The sequence below is a fragment of the Rana temporaria genome, chromosome 2, assembly GCF_905171775.1.
Source record: "Rana temporaria chromosome 2, aRanTem1.1, whole genome shotgun sequence".
NCBI classification, from domain to species: Eukaryota; Metazoa; Chordata; class Amphibia; order Anura; family Ranidae; genus Rana; species Rana temporaria.
In genome coordinates this window covers 467,609,247-467,628,785 of record NC_053490.1, presented here as the reverse complement: position 1 = coordinate 467,628,785, position 19,539 = coordinate 467,609,247, and the positions used below count along the sequence as shown (strand labels likewise).

At 44.3% G+C, this 19,539-nt stretch overlaps 1 protein-coding gene and 1 non-coding gene across 2 annotated transcripts in view; one reads left to right on the top strand and one right to left on the bottom strand.

Annotated features, from left to right (window-relative positions):
• The first annotated feature begins 768 nt into the window (after window positions 1-768).
• Window positions 769-19,539, top strand: part of TBC1D23 (TBC1 domain family member 23) — a 75,831-nt gene continuing 57,060 nt past the window's right edge. Inside the window, exon 1 of the mRNA XM_040339443.1 lies at window positions 769-847. Coding sequence (XP_040195377.1) covers window positions 769-847 — 79 coding nt within the window. The remainder of the gene's footprint in view (window positions 848-19,539) is intronic.
• Window positions 10,373-10,444, bottom strand: TRNAG-UCC. Its single transcript has one exon. It is a non-coding gene; the product is annotated as a tRNA-Gly (tRNA).

The window sequence follows — 19,539 nt, the reverse complement described above, 5'->3', positions numbered from 1 at the left end:
GACATTGACTAGTGGGGGGCATTCTTATATAATGGTGGTATGGAAAAAAAATTGTAGGAAATGCCATGTAAAGTAATTTTTTGGGGGGAAGAAGTGCCTTTCTTTGATGCCATGGAAGCCAGCTACGAATTCATACAAAATATCTGTTGATTAAAAGGACAATGATTTCAGTATAGATAATATTCAGCTGCATGCTATAAACCATGTCACACCATAGCCTCTCCATTGGCTGGCAGACTATGCTGTAACATAACACTGCTGAGAGGAAGGATCCTACCATATGGTAAATGGCACAGACAGAGATGCTAGTCTAAAGTGAGTAGGGCTTGAAGTGATGGAAGGCACATAAGTCACATAAATGTGAGGCAGAGTGTGATCCTAGAAGAGATCATTGAAGGAAGAGAGAGGCTAGTATAAGGTAGAATAATAAATACAAAAATCATAGATTAGAAGGGCAGTAAGCATGTAGACATAGATAATTCACAGGACAATGAAGGTAGTGAGCAATAATGCCAATGACGTGGGTGTGAGAGATTTGTGTATGGCAGGGGTATGCAATCAGTGGACCTACAGCTGTCCCATGAGGCATAGCAAGACTCTGACAGCCAAAGGCATGATGGGACTTGTAGTTTTGCAAAAGCTGGAGGTCCGCTAATTGCATATCCCTGATGTAGGGCATTGCCGTGTCAAGGTAGAGAACTAAATGGAACCATGTTGTACACCTAAAATGATAAATATAAAGGCCAGTGTAATTCAATGAAGTTTACGATGAAGAGCAGCTCTATTAGGATGCTGTGGAGAAGGGATAGAGAGCAAGACAAGTGCAATGCAGTTAAGATGATAGAGGGTAAGGCAGGTGTGATGCAGTGAATGTGATGGGTAGAGAGGAGGCTGCGGTGAATGTGATGGGTAGAGAGGAGGCTGCAGTGAATGTGATGGGTAGAGAGGAGGCTGCAGTGAATGTGATGGGTAGAGAGGAGGCTGCAGTGAATGTGATGGGTAGAGAGGAGGCTGCAGTGAATGTGATGGGTAGACAGGAGGCTGCGGTGAATGTGATGGGTAGGGAGGAGGCTGCGGTGCTGTGAAGGTGATGAGTAGAGAGGCCGCTGTGAATGTGATGGGTAGAGAGGTGGCTGCGGTGCTGCGAATGTGATGGGTAGAGAGGAGGCTGCGGTGCTGCGAATGTGATGGGTAGGGAGGAGGCTGCGGTGAATGTGATGGGTAGGGAGGAGGCTGCGGTGAATGTGATGGGTAGGGAGGTGGCTGCGGTGCTGCGAAGTTGATGGGTAGAGAGGTGGCTGCGGTGCTGCGAAGTTGATGGGTAGGGAGGTGGCTGCGGTGCTGCGAATGTGATGGGTAGAGAGGAGGCTGCAGTGAATGTGATGGGTAGGGAGGAGGCTGCGGTGAATGTGATGGGTAGGGAGGAGGCTGCGGTGAATGTGATGGGTAGGGAGGAGGCTGCGGTGCTGTGAAGGTGATGGGTAGAGAGGCGGCTGCGAAGGTGATGGGTAAAGAGGAGGCTGCGGTGCTGCGAAGGTGATGGGTAAAGAGGAGGCTGCGGTGCTGTGATGGTGATGGGTAGAGAGGCGGCTTCGAAGGTGATGGGTAGAGAGGTGGCTGCGGTGCTGTGAAGGTGATGGGTAGAGAGGTGGCTGCGGTGCTGTGAAGGTGATGGGTAGAGAGGTGGCTGCCGTGAATGTGATGGGGTAGGGAGGAGGCTGCGGTGAATGTGATGGGTAGAGAGGTGGCTGCGGTGCTGTGAAGGTGATGGGTAGAGAGGCGGCTGCGGTGCTGCGAAGGTGATGGGTAGAGAGGTGGCTGAGGTGCTGCGAAGGTGATGGGTAGAGAGGCGGCTGCGGTGAAGTGATGAACTAGAGACTTGCTGATGTATGGAAATGATTAGAGAGATGTAAATTGGCAAAGCATAAGATACAATGCTTTGGTGAGAGAGATTTAGTTCCTCTGTGCAATAAAAACACTGTAAATTCTTTTCTGTCACGCGTGCAGTCAGGTCTTACATGGTGGAATTCCATTGGTGCCGCTGTTAACCTGTTTTGAAAATAAATGTTCTGAGACTGTCATCCTTTTATTTCCCTTGCTAACTATTGTGTCACCAGAGAAAGAGTCTTCTCGTTTGTTCCAGGTCAGTGACTCAAAAGTAACTAGTAAAGGAAGGACAGAGTTAGCAATCTCGTATATCATATACTATAAATGAAACCCGTACTGAAAAAAGAGCTGCCATTGCTAGCTGCCATAGATTGCTAGTTTCTTGGCTGTCTCTACCTCAAATACTTTGAATCATTGAGCTGGTACAAGTACATAGATCAAGGAAGTCAGAGCTTCTAATCTGTGTACTTTATTTGGGTAAGGGACTAAAGTAGTAGTGCATGTAAACCCTAACAATAAACTGTTAACTGCGTTTGGAAAATGACTGTTGTCGGTGCTCTCCCAGCCTGCAGGGTCTTATGTGGAGAGCAATATAAGTGAGTAGATACCACGTGTTGAATGCTGCTGGCAACATTTATCCTATGCAGTACAACAGATGTATCAATTTATGTGTATTTCATTTTCCGACTATGTACTTGTCAGTGTTTAGAAAAGTGCATGCCAAAGTCCTCTTAAGGCTAAAGTTTGTAGATACATCACGCGCTGCTTTTGTACAGAGATCACATGACTAGTGGTTTATGTAACTTGTGTGTATGTCACTGATAACTGCAGGTTATTCATAGATTATTTCCCACTCTGGAATGATTTTAAAAGGAATTTAGGATATGACAGGAATGTCTGTCCTGGTACTTGGCCACTTAAAGAATGTTGCTCACATATTTAGTCACGCTCTACCTTTTAATTTTCCTTTCTTTTTTTTTTTTTCTTCTTCTGAAAAACAAAATAATTTTTTTGTATGACATCAACAAAATCCTTTAAAATGTTGCTTTGTTCTCTGGCTTTTATTGGCTGACCACATTAATTACAGCACTACTGCCAAGTGCGGATTTAACGTAGAGTCGTTTAGTCAGCATTCCTGGGAGCATTTGAATTGTATCCAGACACTGTGGGTGTTAACAGATTGTCAGGAAGGTGTGGGGAAAGTCGTGCCATTCAGGGCAGGGTTAGCCAACTCACCTAGTTACAGGTCAAAAGTTCTTCACAATCATTGCCAAGATGTTCACTCGAAAGATTATTTTACACACGTGGGGTGTATCCTTTGCAGCCAAGAAGCTGCCATCTTGGCCTCTGTTTGATTTGCAGTTGCTATGGTGATGAACATGGGATAAATATGACACCAGCCATTTGAAGTTTTGACAGTTCAATTAAAGTAGAACTATAGGCAAAACTTTTTTTTTTTCTATTTTGGATAGAGTAAGGGAGGGTTATAACCTCTGTTCGATTTTTGTTTTGTTTCTCCATCTGAGTCCCAGTACAGAGATTTCCTATCACTTCTTGTCCCATAGTCAAACAGGAAGTGAGAGGAAATTAAGGGAATTCCTTGGGGACCCCCAGCTTACCAGAACTAGTGTCACCATTGGACACTTTTCTGGGGACAACCCAAAATTTGAGAGGGCAAATAGCAAAATAAAAAAAAAACGTTAAAGTCCCTCTAAAATAAAATTAAAAATTGCCTCTGCTCTCAGCTGCATAAGAGCTGGGGAGGAGAAACTGCAGCTCACTGAACTTCCCAGTGAATGACTGTGCAGAGAAGAAGTGGGGCGTGTCGGCAGAAGTCTGATCATTGGAGGAGAGCAGGCTGAGTTCCAGCAGAGCTAGAAAACTGACCACACTGTGCTATCATGCCTGTGTTCAGTTTTTAATAGGAAAGCGGAGGGACTGGCAGGAACTCAAAGGAAGCAATACAAAGAGGACATTATAGTTTTTCATACAAGTACATGATGCAGCAGCCACATATGAATATGAAATGTTGGGTTTACGTACCCTTTTGGAGCACAAGCAACCGTGGCAGTTATTGTAACTGTTTTGGGAAACCAATCGATCGGTTTAGTTTCACTATAAAACTTTCAATGTGGGACTAATTTTGCTGTAAAAATGTTCATCTCCAACAGGTAGTATGAGGTTCATCCATAAAGGCTAGGACAGATGTATTGTGCTGGGAAGTCATTTGCAGAAATCACTGTATCAGCCCTTAAGAGATGTGAAGATGATGGTTATTCTACCTTCTGACGTTCTCCTAAAACTAAAATAAGGGTGACAGCCCTGGATATTCACCTTCAAATAACCGTCCGCAGTGACCGCTTCCACCACCACCACCTTAATCTTCTTACTACTAAAGGACTGTCACAGGATCTCATGAAGACAGCCTGATGGTGCCCCATCCTATCTGCCTAGCAGCTCCATTCATAGAAACCATACTATGAATGAATCAAACAGGATCTATGAATGTAGGTGTCAGAGAGCTATCATTAATCTGCCTCTCCTCCATTCTTCATGTTTCATTCAAGCTGTAGTATGGCTTCTGTAAATGGAGACGCTTGGTGGAAAGGGCAAGTACAGTCAGGCTGTTTTGATGAGGGCTTTTGACAGCCTTTTGGTTCTGTTAACCCTGCTGCACAGGAAGACGGTGTTGGGAGGCAGGAAGTAGGAGGGTTACTACAACAGAAGAGGAATCCGCACAAGAGACAAATCCTACTGATTGTAAGTTATGTCCCTTTTGCTGATTTTTCTGTTATTGATTTTGGTTGCACTTGGGCTTTAAAGCAGATCTACTGACTATAGCCAGCAACACTAATCAGTGTATTCTGACTGACAGTGGGGACGTTTCTCTGCTGTCAATGCAATAGCTCACCGGGGAGGATCCCCCCCCCACCACATCAAGTGTGTTGATGGGAGAATCAAGTTATTGTTTTCATTCAACCCCCTGGTTAAATAAAAGGGGGGGAGGAGGGAGGGTTACCTTTTTAGGCTAGAGCTTAGATCTGCTTCAAATTGGAACTTCTGCTCCACCCCCCGCCTCTGCTATATTTGGAATATATTTTTTTGTGGGGTGGGAGCTGCTCCCCCTTCCAGTCAGATAGTCATGCCAGTTGAACTTTTCCACCATGTCCTCCTCCCCGAAACCTGGGATACATTACAGCTCCCAGAAGGTTGAGGGGCCATTCACAAAGCGCACTTCTCATATGTGTGGTGGAAAGCTGGCTGTGAAGCCACAAGGAGTTACAGCTGGCGGCCTACAGTTGCCATGCCTTTTATTTTTTTGCAGAACTGACTGATGGTAAAAAAATAAATAAAATAATCGCATGTTTTACTTTTTACAGGCTTTTGCACAGAGGCCCCAATCCTCCTTTTTATGGGGTCCCTCAACGGCATTTCTGGTTCCTCCTCTTCTCCAGTCCCCCCATGGAGAGCTGCATTCCATCAGTCACTCATGCGGCCGCTCTCCCAAGTCCTGCTGCTGTGTCCATTGACACAGACTGCAGGACTCCCCCTGGCTCTTGTGCCACTGGATTTGATTGACAGCAGCGTGACCCAACGGCTCCTACTGCTATCAATCTATCCAATGAGGACCAGAGACAGCAGCTGGAGCTGCTGTGCTCATTTTTCATCGCTGGAAAGATTAGGTTCAGGTAAGTAAAAAGAGATTGGAGAGAGACACCGCTCCATCTTAAGGTGATGGGATTATTTTGGGGGTGTATTTGCGTCTGTCACCAAGGCGAGCACACATATGACAACAATTTAAGAATTTTATTACAAAATATCTAATAAAAGTCACATGGTCCAATAAATCATATTAGAATTGACCATGAATTGATACTTAATACATAAAGTTCAAAAAATGCTTTGGATATGCAGAAAGGCCGACATGTTTCGCAGAGTCCTGCTTCTTCAAGGCAGCTCAGCATGCATCTATAGCTAAATCAAGCTGTAGAATTGATAGTTTGAGCGACAGCAACACTATACAGGGAACAAACCATTTTGGGCCACCTGCAGCAACTTAATGGTGAAAGTCAGATCCACCAGAGTTGGTCAGTAGGACATCGGATCGTGTTGTTAACATGGGACAATAGATTGTCTCGGCCTGATAATCCCATGTTAATCTATTGTCCCATGTTAACAACACGACCTGATGAAAAACACTGAGGCTTGTAACCCCTTTAAGGACTTGATAAATCCCAGAAGCCAGTGCTTAAAAAATTTACAGTAGGATTTTATATATATATATATATATATATATATATATATATATATATATATATATATATATATATATATATATATATATATATATATAAAATAAATGTTGCCATTACTCGTTGCCCATATTTCCTGGTTTCTCTATAGTGTATGCTAAAATGTAATTCTTTAACTTGTCCTATGCAGCGATTGCATACATAATTTAGAAGGGTTTCTCTATCCCTTTAGGCAGTTCATTTTTGATGAATCTTCTCCATATTGGGCTAAGGCACTAATCGGAGAACAGGTGTGTTCCTGTCGATGAATTGTTCATCACACACATCCTGCAGCTATATTCTACACATGTATTGTACTGGATCCTTTTAACAAATGAAACATGAGACTTGATGATTATTAGGAAATTATGCAAAACATCCTTTCTTTCTTTTTTTTTTTTGTTAAAGGAAGCCTCGTCAGAGGCTGAAGGAAAACCTCCAGTCATATTTTTGTTGGTCACATCCTTTAACCCCCACTGCTAAGGGAAGGAATATGTATTGCGTGTTTAACAGGAACAGAAGACGGCACAAAAAAAGTTACATATATGCAATATGAATAGCTATTTCCATGTGCTGCCTTCTAATGCACCCTTTGGCACAATTAACTGTTTTTGAGCCTGTAATTCAATATATCCTGCTTCAGTGGGTTCTGGAGACAAACTAGCCATTACCTATAATGTGTTTCAGCAGTGATTTCTTGGCCATTTTTCAGAGAATATGAACGATAACACAAAAACATTTCTTTCACTCGTGGTTAGTGTTTGGCTGATGTCATTTATTATCAATCAACTGTGTTTGCTCTTTTAAAATCATAATGGCAACAGAAACTACCCAAATGACCCTGATCAAAAGTTTACATACCCCAGTACTTAAATACTGCATTACAATTTAACTACACCCATTCAATTTTAGATGACTAAAATTAGTTTTAGTCGACTAAAATGTCCTGGAGATTTAGTCGACTAAATACGACTAAAACAATTGCAGAAGACTAAAATGGGACTAAAACTAAAATGTAATTTTAGTCCTAGGACTAAGACTAATTTGAAATTTTCTGCCAAAACTAACACTGGTAGGAATGTCTTTTCCTTTAATATTTGGTTCTAAAAAGTATCTTTTACTTGCTAGCACAAAAGGTATGTGCCGATACTTTTAAAGTGTTTGTAAAGTCTGTTTTAATAAATAAAATAAAAATAACAAACATTTTATACTTGCCTGCTTTATGCAGTTGGTTTTGCACAGAGCAGCCCTGATCCTCCTTCTCGGGTGCCTCTTTGCTGCTCGTGGCCCCTCCCTCCTGTCAAGTGCCCCTACAGCAAGCAGCCTGCTATGGTGGCACCCCAGATGAACTGCAGCTCTGTGTGTCCAGTCATACACAGAGCTCTCATTCGGCCCCAGCCCCTCTCTCCCCTGATTGGCTGATTTACTTTGACAGCCGCCAGAGCCAACTTTTTTTTCTACTATTTATACTTTTTAAAATAATAAGCTTTTAGACACTTTTTTAACATTGAAGTCAATTAGAGCATGCTTCAAATCCTTAAAATCTTCTCCGCTACCAAAAGTTTCAGCTCCTTCATACTTTCATCTACAGACGCCAAACAAACTTTAAAATGTTCACAAAATATTCAGCTATCCGGCTATATCTTTTCAGTTTGATATCTTTTACAGTTTTTGTGAAAAAGCTGTTTAAGTTTAGTGATCATTTCAGGAAATGTTATCGATTAAACAGAGTGTCTATGGGGTTGCTAAGAGTGGATGATGTCATCGCTATAGCACAGAGCTTAAGGGCTCTTTCACACGGAGCGGACTGTTTCTGGGTCCACTCCGTGTGTCTCCGTCGGCTCAGCGGGGATACCCGCTGAGCTGTCGGCGGATAGGGCGGTCCCCGCGATCCCATAGGGATGTATTACAAGTAGGGGTGCAACGGATCGTCATTGATCCGTGATCCGAACCGAAAAAGATTGATCCGAACCGCACACACGTGATCCGAGGATTGTTTTCTAAAAAAAAAAAAATAATAATAATTTGCACATGTTCAGTCCACACACAGCGTGGTAATGGCGAACGGAGGAGCTTGAATGCCCCGCGTCATTTAAATCCCCAGTATGGGAGCATTTTGGCTTCCCTGTCTAATATTATGATGAAGGAAAGAGGTTAGTGGATAAAACCGTGACGGTGTGTAGGCACTGTGGCACAAGAATGCCATATGACAGTGGGAACACATCAAGTATTGTCACTAGGGGTGCAACTGATCCGTACAGATCAGCACCTTCGGGTCGGGACACACGGCGATCCACGGGCCTCACGGTCCATAGGAAAGGCAGCGGCTTCGGCCTAGCTATCGAAGCGGCGGCCATCGAGGTCCACCCGGCGCGGGGGATGCAGGCTATTCCTCGGAAGTTTGTGGGCACTCGAGCTCAATATGTCCTAACAGCCCAGCGATGAGCTCCATGCTGCACCTTGAGGAATCCACACGGGGAGCCGCTGCCGCCGCCGCACCGGGCATCCTGCTGCTTGCCAGAGAAGAGAGAGGAGACGATCGGGGGGATCTGTATGGACTGAGCACGTAGGGGGGATTTTCACTAGACACTCAGCCCGCCGATCAATGACACTAAAGGGATCTGATGATTGGGATAGTTCAGGTCACAGTAGGGAACTGGTGACACCACTTTCGTACATGTCGGATTTCCAAACACTGTATTTAAGCACATAAGCTCCGTTTTGTGTTGAGAAGAACTGTGAAATCAAAAACTCTGGTGGGTGTAACAAGATTTGTCTTTTTTTTTTTTTTTTTTGCTGATCCGAAAATGATCCGATCCGTGACTCCTGATCCGAGGATCGATCCGATCCGTGAGTTTTTTGATCCGTTGCACCCCTAATTACAAGTCCGTTAACGGACTTGTAATAACAGACAGGCGGAGCGGACCATATGTCCGCTTTTTCATCCATCCGTTTGCGGATAAAAAAGGGACATACATTGGTCCCTATGTGATTGCGGGTGTCAACAGATGAACATCCGCTGACACCCATAATTGTCCGCCTCCGCAAACATCCGATTTTGCAGACGGAAGAAGATCCTATTTTTTTCTTCAGTCTGCAGAGCGGATCGGATGAACACGGACATACGGTCCTTGTTCATACGGTCCTTGTTCATCCGCTCCCCCCATAGTGCGGAGACCGCCCTGTCATCCGACGGCTCAGCTGGGATATACGGAGCGATCCCCGCTGAGCTTACGGACATACGGAGGCCGATCATTACTGATCCGCCCCGTGTGAAAGGGGCCTTAAAACAAATATCTTTGTTCCTTCTCTATACATTTATACATCACAACGTTTTGTGATACGCCTTTTACTTTTGGCTGGTTGAGCTTCCAAATTACAAGAGTTGTACACTTTCTTCCATTGACTGTCCTGTATAAAATTCTTCAGATTTAGACATTAATGGCTGTGTGTTGAGTTATTTTGAGGTGACAGCAAATATACACTGTTATAAAAGCTGTACACTCGCTACTTTACATTGTAGCAAAGTGTAATTTCTTCAGTGTTGTCGCATGAAAAGATTTATACAAATGCAAGGGTTTTACTTACTTTTGTGACATACTGTATGTGATCTCCCGCACACAGAGGGGTGTACTATTGTGAGATGCTGTATATATTTATTGTGGTCTATAAGTGGTTACATCACACATGGCGTGTGCTGAGGTCTGCAGCAATGAAGGATTTTTGTATTTGAAACTTGTAAAAATGTAAATCTAGACAGTTGAGGGGGTGTAATATTCCCGCTGGGTGGAGTATGCGATCCCCTTACTTTCAATATCGCCCCAATCGAGGCATGATTTTTGTCGCCTGACAAATCGCAGGACTGCTTTTGGGAAACAGGCGTCCCGTCATTTTGTTTGTGTGATTTGTCCGGTGACAATATCGTCCCATGATTGGTGCCATTGAAAGTAACGGGATCACAAGCGTGTCACACGTTATGCGGCAATTTGGGAAATTGCGGTAATTCCGCCCTCGATCCGGAACGCCTAGGTGTGATCGCAGCCAAAGATAAGCGTCTTCTATAGATTCTGGGGGAACATTTTCTTCCTCAAACATTCCACACATTCTCTTCATTCTTTGTTCCACCGCTAATGTATACTCCGCATTGACCTTGTATATCGCTTTTCTCTCTGAGGACTCCAAGTATTGGAGATGGCGTTGGCCGGGAATCGAACCCGGGTCAGCTGCTTGGAAGGCAGCTATGCTCACCACTGCACCACCAACGCAAAAGTAGCATGTCTTTGTAGTGTGGAAGGAAACCGGAGTACCGGAGGAAACCCACGCAAGCACAGGGAGAACATGCAAATTCCATGCAGATAGTGTCCTGGTCAGAAACAAGGATCCCAGTGCTGCAAGGCTAACGCCTCTGTGCTGCCCATTTACAGCCTCTGTTCTCTAAGGACCACCCCCGCTGAGTGGGATAAATCACTTATGTTCACTTAAAGTGCCTTCACAAGAAATCCAAACTTATCCTAAACTACAATATATGACACTCCTATAATAAAACACACCCAAATAACAAAGAGGGGTACAGTGGTCCCCAAATTAGCAACACAATGAAACTAAATATTCCATTCACCCTTAGGCCTCATTCACACAGGGGCGTATGAATCCATACCCCATGGGAGGACCGTGTTTACCGGAACGGGGATGCACAGATGTTCCCAGCATCCCGTGTAGGCAGTCCAATTGCTGTCAACTGGGGTGCAATGACTGTACCCAATGTGACATCTGTGTGGGTGCCGGTGCACGGCCCCGAACGCACCTAGGGTGCGTCCGCACAGCCTCACCCACATGGATGTCCTTTTTGGGGTTAACGCAGCCCCCACACAGGGTACAGATTCATACACCCCGTGTGAGTGAGGACTTGGACTTCTCCATGAAGGACCTCACTGATGGGAAGAGTTCTCATTTCTCCAGCAGAGAAAGCCTTAAGAAAGCTGTAAATACTCCTCGCACCTCTGAAGACAAAAAGACTTCCAACCTTCACTTATATCCGGTCCAACACACGCCTCAAAAACATACCGGCCTTCAACCTCTCCTCCATAGCCGGTCCAACACACGCCTCAAAAACATACCGGCCTCCAACCTCCCCTTATTGCCGATCCAACACACGCCTCAAAAAAATGCCGGCCTCCAAACTTCACAACATAATCAATTACTTTGTCGATCGTCAATACATAGATCAAACGTATCACGTGCTTGAGATGTTGGATGTAAAAACGTGCTTGAGATGTTGGTGGTAAACGGGGGAACCAAACCAAGTCCTCCAAAAGCTGCCTCATATCCAAAAGTTGCCAAGAGTGTTAATTGTAGACATTATGCTTTAAGGTTAATCAAAAATATCACATTCTAAAGGAAAAGGTAGAACAAGGGGAGGGGGAGTATGGAAGAGGGAGGAAAGTAGGGGGGATGGAAGGTTTCCGGGTAAGGAAGGGGTGTGGGGGTTCCCCCCAACCCTCACCCCCCTTCTTCCTCCAACCTTCCCTTTCCTCCCTCACTCCCCCTTTGTTCTACCTTTCCCTTTAGAATGTGATATTTTTTTTTTTTTTTTTACTTTTTTTTTTTTTTACTTTTTTTTTTTTTTTTTTTGTGTATTTTGTGCGTGTACTCGAGAGAGGAGCCGGACTGCAGGAGTTGGGAGTAGGCAGGCCTCCCCCAGAGGCAATCTGCCACCTTTCTCCATGCCCCGGGTGGCAATGGCGGGTGTGAGGGGGGTCCTCCCACACAGCCCGCCCTACCTGCTCCGCTTTGAAGCCCAACGGGGCAGAGGGACTCCCTATAAGGGAGTGAGAGGATCTAGCCCGCTCCACCAGCCCCGTTAGTCCTTCGCCTCTCTTTTTAGAGACCGCGTGGTCAAAGTGCGTGCATGTTAACCCAATTTCGAGTGCGTGTAAGTGTGGTGGTTTTTGTGGGAGGGGGTGGGCGTACTAAGCGCAGGCTTACCTCGCATAGCACACCCACCGGGAGTCGGGCTGAGACCACCAAACTCAATTCACATGTAGCCGAGACCAGGATCCGAACCCCTAGCTGCAGAGGTGAATGGCTTGTCAGCGCAGTGCCAATCGCGTTGAGCCACCGCAGCTCCCGTAGAGTGTTATATTTTTGATTAACCTTAAAGCTTAATGTCTACATTTACACTCTTGGCAACTTTTGGATATGAGGCAGCTTTTGGAGGGCTTGGTTTGGTTCCCCTCGGGCCTAGCAGGCTGTTTACCACCAATATCTTAGACACTTCTTTTTACAGGTGATTATGTTTGGGCAATGTATTGTCGAACCTTAAACTTCTGCAGAAGCTGCAGAAAGGTAAATAGAGGGCTGATGGGAAGACCCTCTGGTTACTGGAGTGGCAGCCGCCACCAGTGTAGGGACCTGTGTTGGTACAGCCGTACCTGGTCCCTCAAACTTTTTGTTGAGTTTTTTTCTAGGAACAGCCAATTGTCTTATTTGTCCAACTAAATTGATAGTTGGTGATTCAGAAGCTGCTTATGAGAATCTTTTAAGAGATTGATGACGTAGTGGATTCCTGTCATGATGGCTTGAAATGAAGATCCTCTTCCTCATATTCACTAACAAATCGTCTTCTTCTCATCACCTAGTTTAACTTTTCTTCCAACATTTTGGCCATCTTCAATCCCAAGAAAGCTGCACCCCTCCCATTTAAGTGCATTCTGTCACTACTATAAAGATGGTAACGGCCTGAAAAGTTAGCCCAGTACGCCATGAAGTCAAACCCCTCCTCCCTGCACCAGTTCCTCAGCCACTTGTTAAGTACCATAAGCTCTTGTTGTCTGTGGTGTGGCTCGAGGTACAGGCAGTATTTCAGAAAATATTGCCTTGGGGGACCTTTTTTTCAATATGGCCCCCAAGTCCCTGAAATCATTTTGTAGGGCGCTCCATCATTTTTTTTATTTTGTAATAGGTACCAATATATACCATGACATCTGGGTCCTCTCCAGCACCATCCAATAATCTGTCCATGCAATCTGCAATGTTCTGAACCCGAGCGCCCGATAAACAACATACTGTTTGGCGATAATGGTCTTTGTGACAGATTGCCCTCTGTATTCTTCCAATAACTGAATCCCCTGCAACTAGTATGTGCCTATCCTTTTTGGTAACCTTCCCCCCATCTTCGTCACATGCTGGTGGAGTCTCTGTGTGATCGTCACATGCTGGTGAACTTGAAGTTCAGCATGGCGTGTGAAAGTGGCGCTTATGCACAAATCCTAGAGCTAGAATATCACTTACCGGGCACTTAAACCCCCCTCCTGCCCAGACCAATTTTCAGCTTTCTCGCTCTTTGAATGACAATTGTACGGTCATTCAACGCTGTACCCAAATGACATTTTTATTTTTTCCCCCACAAATGGAGCTTTCTTGTGTACGTCTGCGGTTTTTATTTTTAGTTAAATTAAAAAAGACCGATTTTAAAAAATAAAAAAAAGTTTTAAATTTAGTGGGAATGCTTTAGCAGTCCCACTATTGTTGTTAGTGTTTTTTTTTATTTATCTTTAATTTTTATAAAAAATTTATTCCGTGCGTTTTTTTGGCTCTGCGTAACTTCTGTATACTTTCAGCGATTAAAACCTTTCAACTTTTAAAATGTTCAGCTCTTTCAGCTAATGATGGGACTTCAACTTTTTTTTTCTACTATTTATACTTTTTAAAATATTATGCCAGGGGTTGACAAATTTGCTTGGAATCTAGGAGTCAGCTAAAAAAGTTAGGAGCCAGAAAACGCACCCCGTCCCGACGAGCTTGCGCGCAGAAGCGAACACATACGTGAGCAGCGCCCGCATATGTAAACGGTGTTAAAACCACACATGTGAGGTATCGCCGCGATTGGTAGAGCGAGAGCAATAATTCTAGCCCTAGACCTCCTCTGTAACTCAAAACATGCAACCTGTAGATTTTTTTAAACGTCGCTTATGAAGATTTTAAAGGGTAAAAGTTTGTCGGCATTCCACGAGCTAACGCAATTTTGAAGCGTGACATGTTGGGTATGAATTTACTCGGCGTAACATTATCTTTCATAATATTACAAAAAATGGGGATAACTTTACTGTTGTCTTATTTTTTAATAAAAAAAAGTGTAATTTTTTCCCCAAAAAAGTGCGCTTGTAAGACCGCTGCGCAAATGCGGCGTGACAAAGTATTGCAACGATCGCCATTTTATTCTCTAGGGTGTTAGGATAAAAAATATATATAATGTTTGGGGGTTCTAATTAGAGGGAAGAAGATGGCAGTGAAAAGAATGAAAAATAGTGAAAAATACATTCGAATTGCTGTTTAACTTGTTATACCAACGACCACCACCAGATAGCGCCAGCTCACACATCTGGTGGTAATAACTTGTAATACCAACGGCTCACCACCAGATGGCGCCAGCTCACAAAAAAAAAAAAACATTTGGCACCCGGGATTTGTCGAGCCCTGTATGCTTTTTAACACTTTTTTTTAACATTGAAGTCAATGAGAGCATGTGACAGTTTTTTGACGGGGGCAATTTGATGGCAGTTTGTTGGTGGTAATATGATGGGGGCAGTTTTGATGGTGGTAATATGATGGGGGCAATTTTGATGGTGGTAATATGATGGGGGCAGTTTTGATGGTGGTAATATGATGGGGGCAGTTTTGATGGTGGTAATATGATGGGGGCAGTTTTGATGGTGGTAATATGATGGGGGCAGTTTTGATGGTGGTAATATGATGTGGGCAGTTTTGATGGTGGTAATATGATGGGGGCAGTTTTGATGGTGGTAATATGATGGGGGCAGTTTTGATGGTGGTAATATGATGGGGGCAGTTTTGATGGTGGTAATATGATGGGGGCAGTTTTGATGGTGGTAATATGATGGGGGCAGTTTTGATGGTGGTAATATGATGGGTGCAGTTTTGATGGTGGTAATATGATGGGGGCAGTTTTGATGGTGGTAATATGATGGGGGCAGCTTTGATGGTGGTAATATGATGGGGGCAGCTTTGATGGTGGTAATATGATGGGGGCAGTTTTGATGGTGGTAATATGATGGGGGCAGTTTTGATGGTGGTAATATGATGGGGGCAGTTTTGATGGTGGTAATATGATGGGGGCAGTTTTGATGGTGGTAATATGATGGGGGCAGTTTTGATGGTGGTAATATGATGGGGGCAGTTTTGATGGTGGTAATATGATGGGGGCAGTTTTGATGGGGGCAGTTTTGATGGTGGTAATATGATGGGGGCAGTTTTGATGGTGGTAATATGATGGGGGCAGTTTCGATGGGGGCAGTTTCGATGGTGGTAATATGATGGGGGCAGTTTCGATGGTGGTAATATGATGGGAGCAGTTTCGATGGTGGTAATATGATGGGTGAAATGGGGGGGGGGGGGTTTCCATGGTAGAAATTTTATGGGGCAGCTCCTGCAAAAGGTAATTACTTTTAAAAAGATGCTAATTAGCGGGAATGCTGATTCTCACTTCAACTTTTTCTTACGGAATTAAGCTATTCATCCAATTAGCTTTAGCTATTCAGCATTCCCACGCATTTTCTGCAGGAAATGCATTTTCTAGTTAAACTTCTGGTCTGTCTCATTTGCCTAGACATCTGGTTGTTGCACATGGGTAGTATAATATCTCTGTCAACACATTGGAGGATTTCATTCCTTGGATGACATAGGCTGAATCTGCATTTTATAGATTGCAGTAATGTTATGATGTGTTCAGATAATAACCTGTCTTGCTAGTTGGGCTCTGACCCTTGTGCTAAGCTTACTAATTCCATCCTGTTTTCTTTTTAGAAAAGCATGTTAACTTTTTATAATTTTTGTTGTATGTCATGTCGCCTTCTCTGCAACGGCATACATACATTAAGGGAAGCTTTGTCTTGAAGTTCAGGATGGCGTGTGAAAGTGGCGCTTATGCACAAATCCTAGAGCTATAATATCACACCTGCCACCTTTGTAAAGGCTGTGGAGTAAATTACACATAAGCTGACCATACACTAGTAGAGTTTTTTTTTTCCCCGTAAACCCTTTACAACCACTTTATGCTACAGGTAAGCCTATAATAAGGCTTACCTGTAGCTACCCAGAACGTGGATCCTGCCGATCACCATGCCAGAGCCGCGATACCCGGAAGTAACCCCTGGGAGAGATGTCGTCGGCCAGAGGGGCATAGGAGGACCGCTGCAGGGGCTTCGATGTGAGGTAAGTAATTCATAATGAGCTAGTATGCTATGCATACTAATAGAGGTCGACCGATACAGGTTTTCCTCTGGCCGATTGCCGATATTTTATGCCGATGTTTATTTTTTTGGCACTGGCAGGTTTCACTCGATGGCACTAATTGGCACTGGAAGATGGCACTAATTGACAGGTGGCACTGGCAGACACTAACAGGTGGTACTGTTTGGCACTGATTGGCAGGTGGCACTTGACACTGGCAGGTGGCACTAGTTGGCATTGACAGGTGACACTGACAAGTGGCACTGATTGGCAGGTGGCACTGATTGGCACTGGCAGGTGGCACTGATTGGCACTGGCAGGTGGCACTGGATGGCAATAGTTAGCACTGGTTGGCATTGGCAGGTGGCACTGGATGGCACTAGTTGGCACTGGCAGGTGACACTAGCAGGTGCCACTGGATGGCACTAGCAGATGGCACTGGCAGGGGGCACTAATTGGCACTGGTGCAAAAAAATGGTGTCCCCCCCCCCCCCCTCAGTGCAGAGTGACACCCCCCCAGTAGTACAGACAGTAACCACCCCTCAGTGCAGAGTGATACCCCCCCCCCCCAGTAGTAGACAGTAACCCCCCCCCCCCCCCCCTCAGTGCAGTGACACCCCCCCCTCCCAGTAGTACAGACAGTAACCCCTCAGTGCAGACCTCAGACAGCGGTGTGTGTGTCCCTCAAAGCGCGGGCTCCTCTTCCTCTGTGGGTGTAAACAGAGAGGAGGGCCGCCACCGGGTGTACCAAGATGGTATATAGGGTTTACAACCATATTAATGCTTGGGAAGAGACTATCTATTAAAGCCAAAGCAAAGCTCCTGTACACTAGAAGACTTTTTGGGATTGGTGCAAAACCAAGTAGACGTCTAGCAGTTTCCCATACTGAAGAACAACATCTACGCTTCTATATCCCACACATTACCTCCCCACAAGGGGATAAATAACGCAATTTGCCAATGAGTGCTTTAGACAGTTCTATGAAGGCTTATACAATCTAACCTCTAAAACACAGGTGTCAAACTGGCGTCCTTTCAGCTGTTGCAGAACTACAAGTCCCATGAGGCGTTGCAAGGCTGACAGTTACAAGCATGTCTCCCACAGGCAGTGGCATGATGGGACTTGTAGTTCCGCAAGTTTAGACACCACTGCAAAACAAACCCAACCTCCAGCAGAGAGCAGCACCAGGCAATTGATTCATATATTGCTAACTCAGGCCTTCCTAAATTGCCCCCCACAAACAAGGGAAGCTCTAGATGCCCCACTGACTGACAGCAAAGTCCTATCGGTTTTCAAATCTATAGAACTGGAAAAGCAGCAGGCCCCAACAGGTTCACATTTGTTTTATTACCGCCACTGTTTCTTGGACTACCATATTCCTCTATGGTTATAACTCTCTTCCCCACCGATTCTCTCCAGGCTTACATTTCTTTAATCCCCAAAGGTAAAGATTATTCCGAATATGCAAATAATTACACCCAGTTTCCCTTTGAACACAGACCGGCTACTGCCCTATTTGTCCTCCCTCATTTATGGGGAGGACAAATTCTAGCATGGAGGCCAGGGATAACGCTTGTAGAGTCCTAAAGCTAACCCACCTCACCCATTGTAGAAATGTACCAACTTTCCTTATATCAACAGATGCTGAAAAAGCGCTTGATCGCATACACAGGGAATTCTTAAAGAGAACTTGTCTTGGGAACAATATAAGAATTTGTCTGGATGCCATTTAACAGTAAATGAGGCTCTCCCCAGCTACTTCCCTCTATAAAACAGAAAAAAATGGTGATGCCCCCTATCCCCCCTCCTAATTTAATATTAACATTAGAAGCACTCATGTATCACATCAGAGTGAACCGCAGTGTTAATAGGCATTGAGACCACCAAACATCACTATAAAGTCTCTGCGTATGCCGAAGACATTCTGATCTCATTGACAATCCCAGAGATTTCTATCCCAAATCTCATAAATTAGTTGGACATATTATCGGCCCTCTACAATTACAAAATGAATGTCTCAAAATTTGGGTTGATTTGGAACAAGACACACGCTTCAAATCCCTTCTAAGGCCCCATGCACACGAGACGCTGGTAAACTCGAGTTCAGAGGCATTTTTTTCAACTGCCCCTGAACACATTTAATGTTATCCTATGTGTCCATGCACACATTCACGTTTTTTGGCGTTTTAAAGCAGTTGGGTTTAGGCTCGTTTTTTCAGACGCAAAATTTTGGGTTCAGACGCAAAAGTTTTTGCGTTTCAAAGCTTTGGGAGGGTCTACAATGTCTTTGTTATGAACGCTGATAGCCGCAAAACGCAGCAAAATTTGTGGCAAAAACGGGCGTTTTGAACCCCGGTTTTTGCCTTTGAAAACTTGAGTTTACATGTGTTTGCATTTGCTTCTCGTGTGCATGGGGCCTAACCCTACCTTGAGTGCCCTCACCTTGGCCAAGCAACACGCATTTTTAGGGGCTACTTTGTCCACTGTTTCTAAAACCAAAAGTGTAGATTGGACCGGGCAAACGGCCATCTCAGATGACCCCGTTTTTTTGGTTATTCAGCCTTTCCACCAGGTGTACAGGATCCACAATTTAAACCTCCTCTGCTCACCACTTGGCTCCACTTCAGGGATCTGGCTCTCACTCTCAGATTTCAGAAACTTGACAGAACCTCCATTAAAGCTTTAGCAAGCCATGCAGATTAGACATTTTCTTTCCACTTTTGATCCTTGGGAGGTGTCCAGGAGGTTTCAACGGCTTTCAAAACTCATTGTGTAGCTGCTACTTTTTTATGCCATATCTTGTTTATCACCTGCTGCTTACTTACTGCTTCTGTGGGAAGATTTTACATCCCATTTCTTTTGAAATGGGAAAGCGATTTGGTACATTATTTTACCCAGGAAAAAAAGAGAATCCTTTCACTTTACATTTCAGTAGAATCCAGAAAAAAATCTGATTTTAAAATTCTGACAAAGTAGTACAGAATCGCAACTGTAATAAGATCTACCTCTCGGTCTTTCCATTCATCTTATAAATACAGTGAGATTGTGTATTCCACTGATGTGGTAGCCAACCCTTCCCCTCGTGTGTTTTTTGTTTTTTGCCTTTTATTC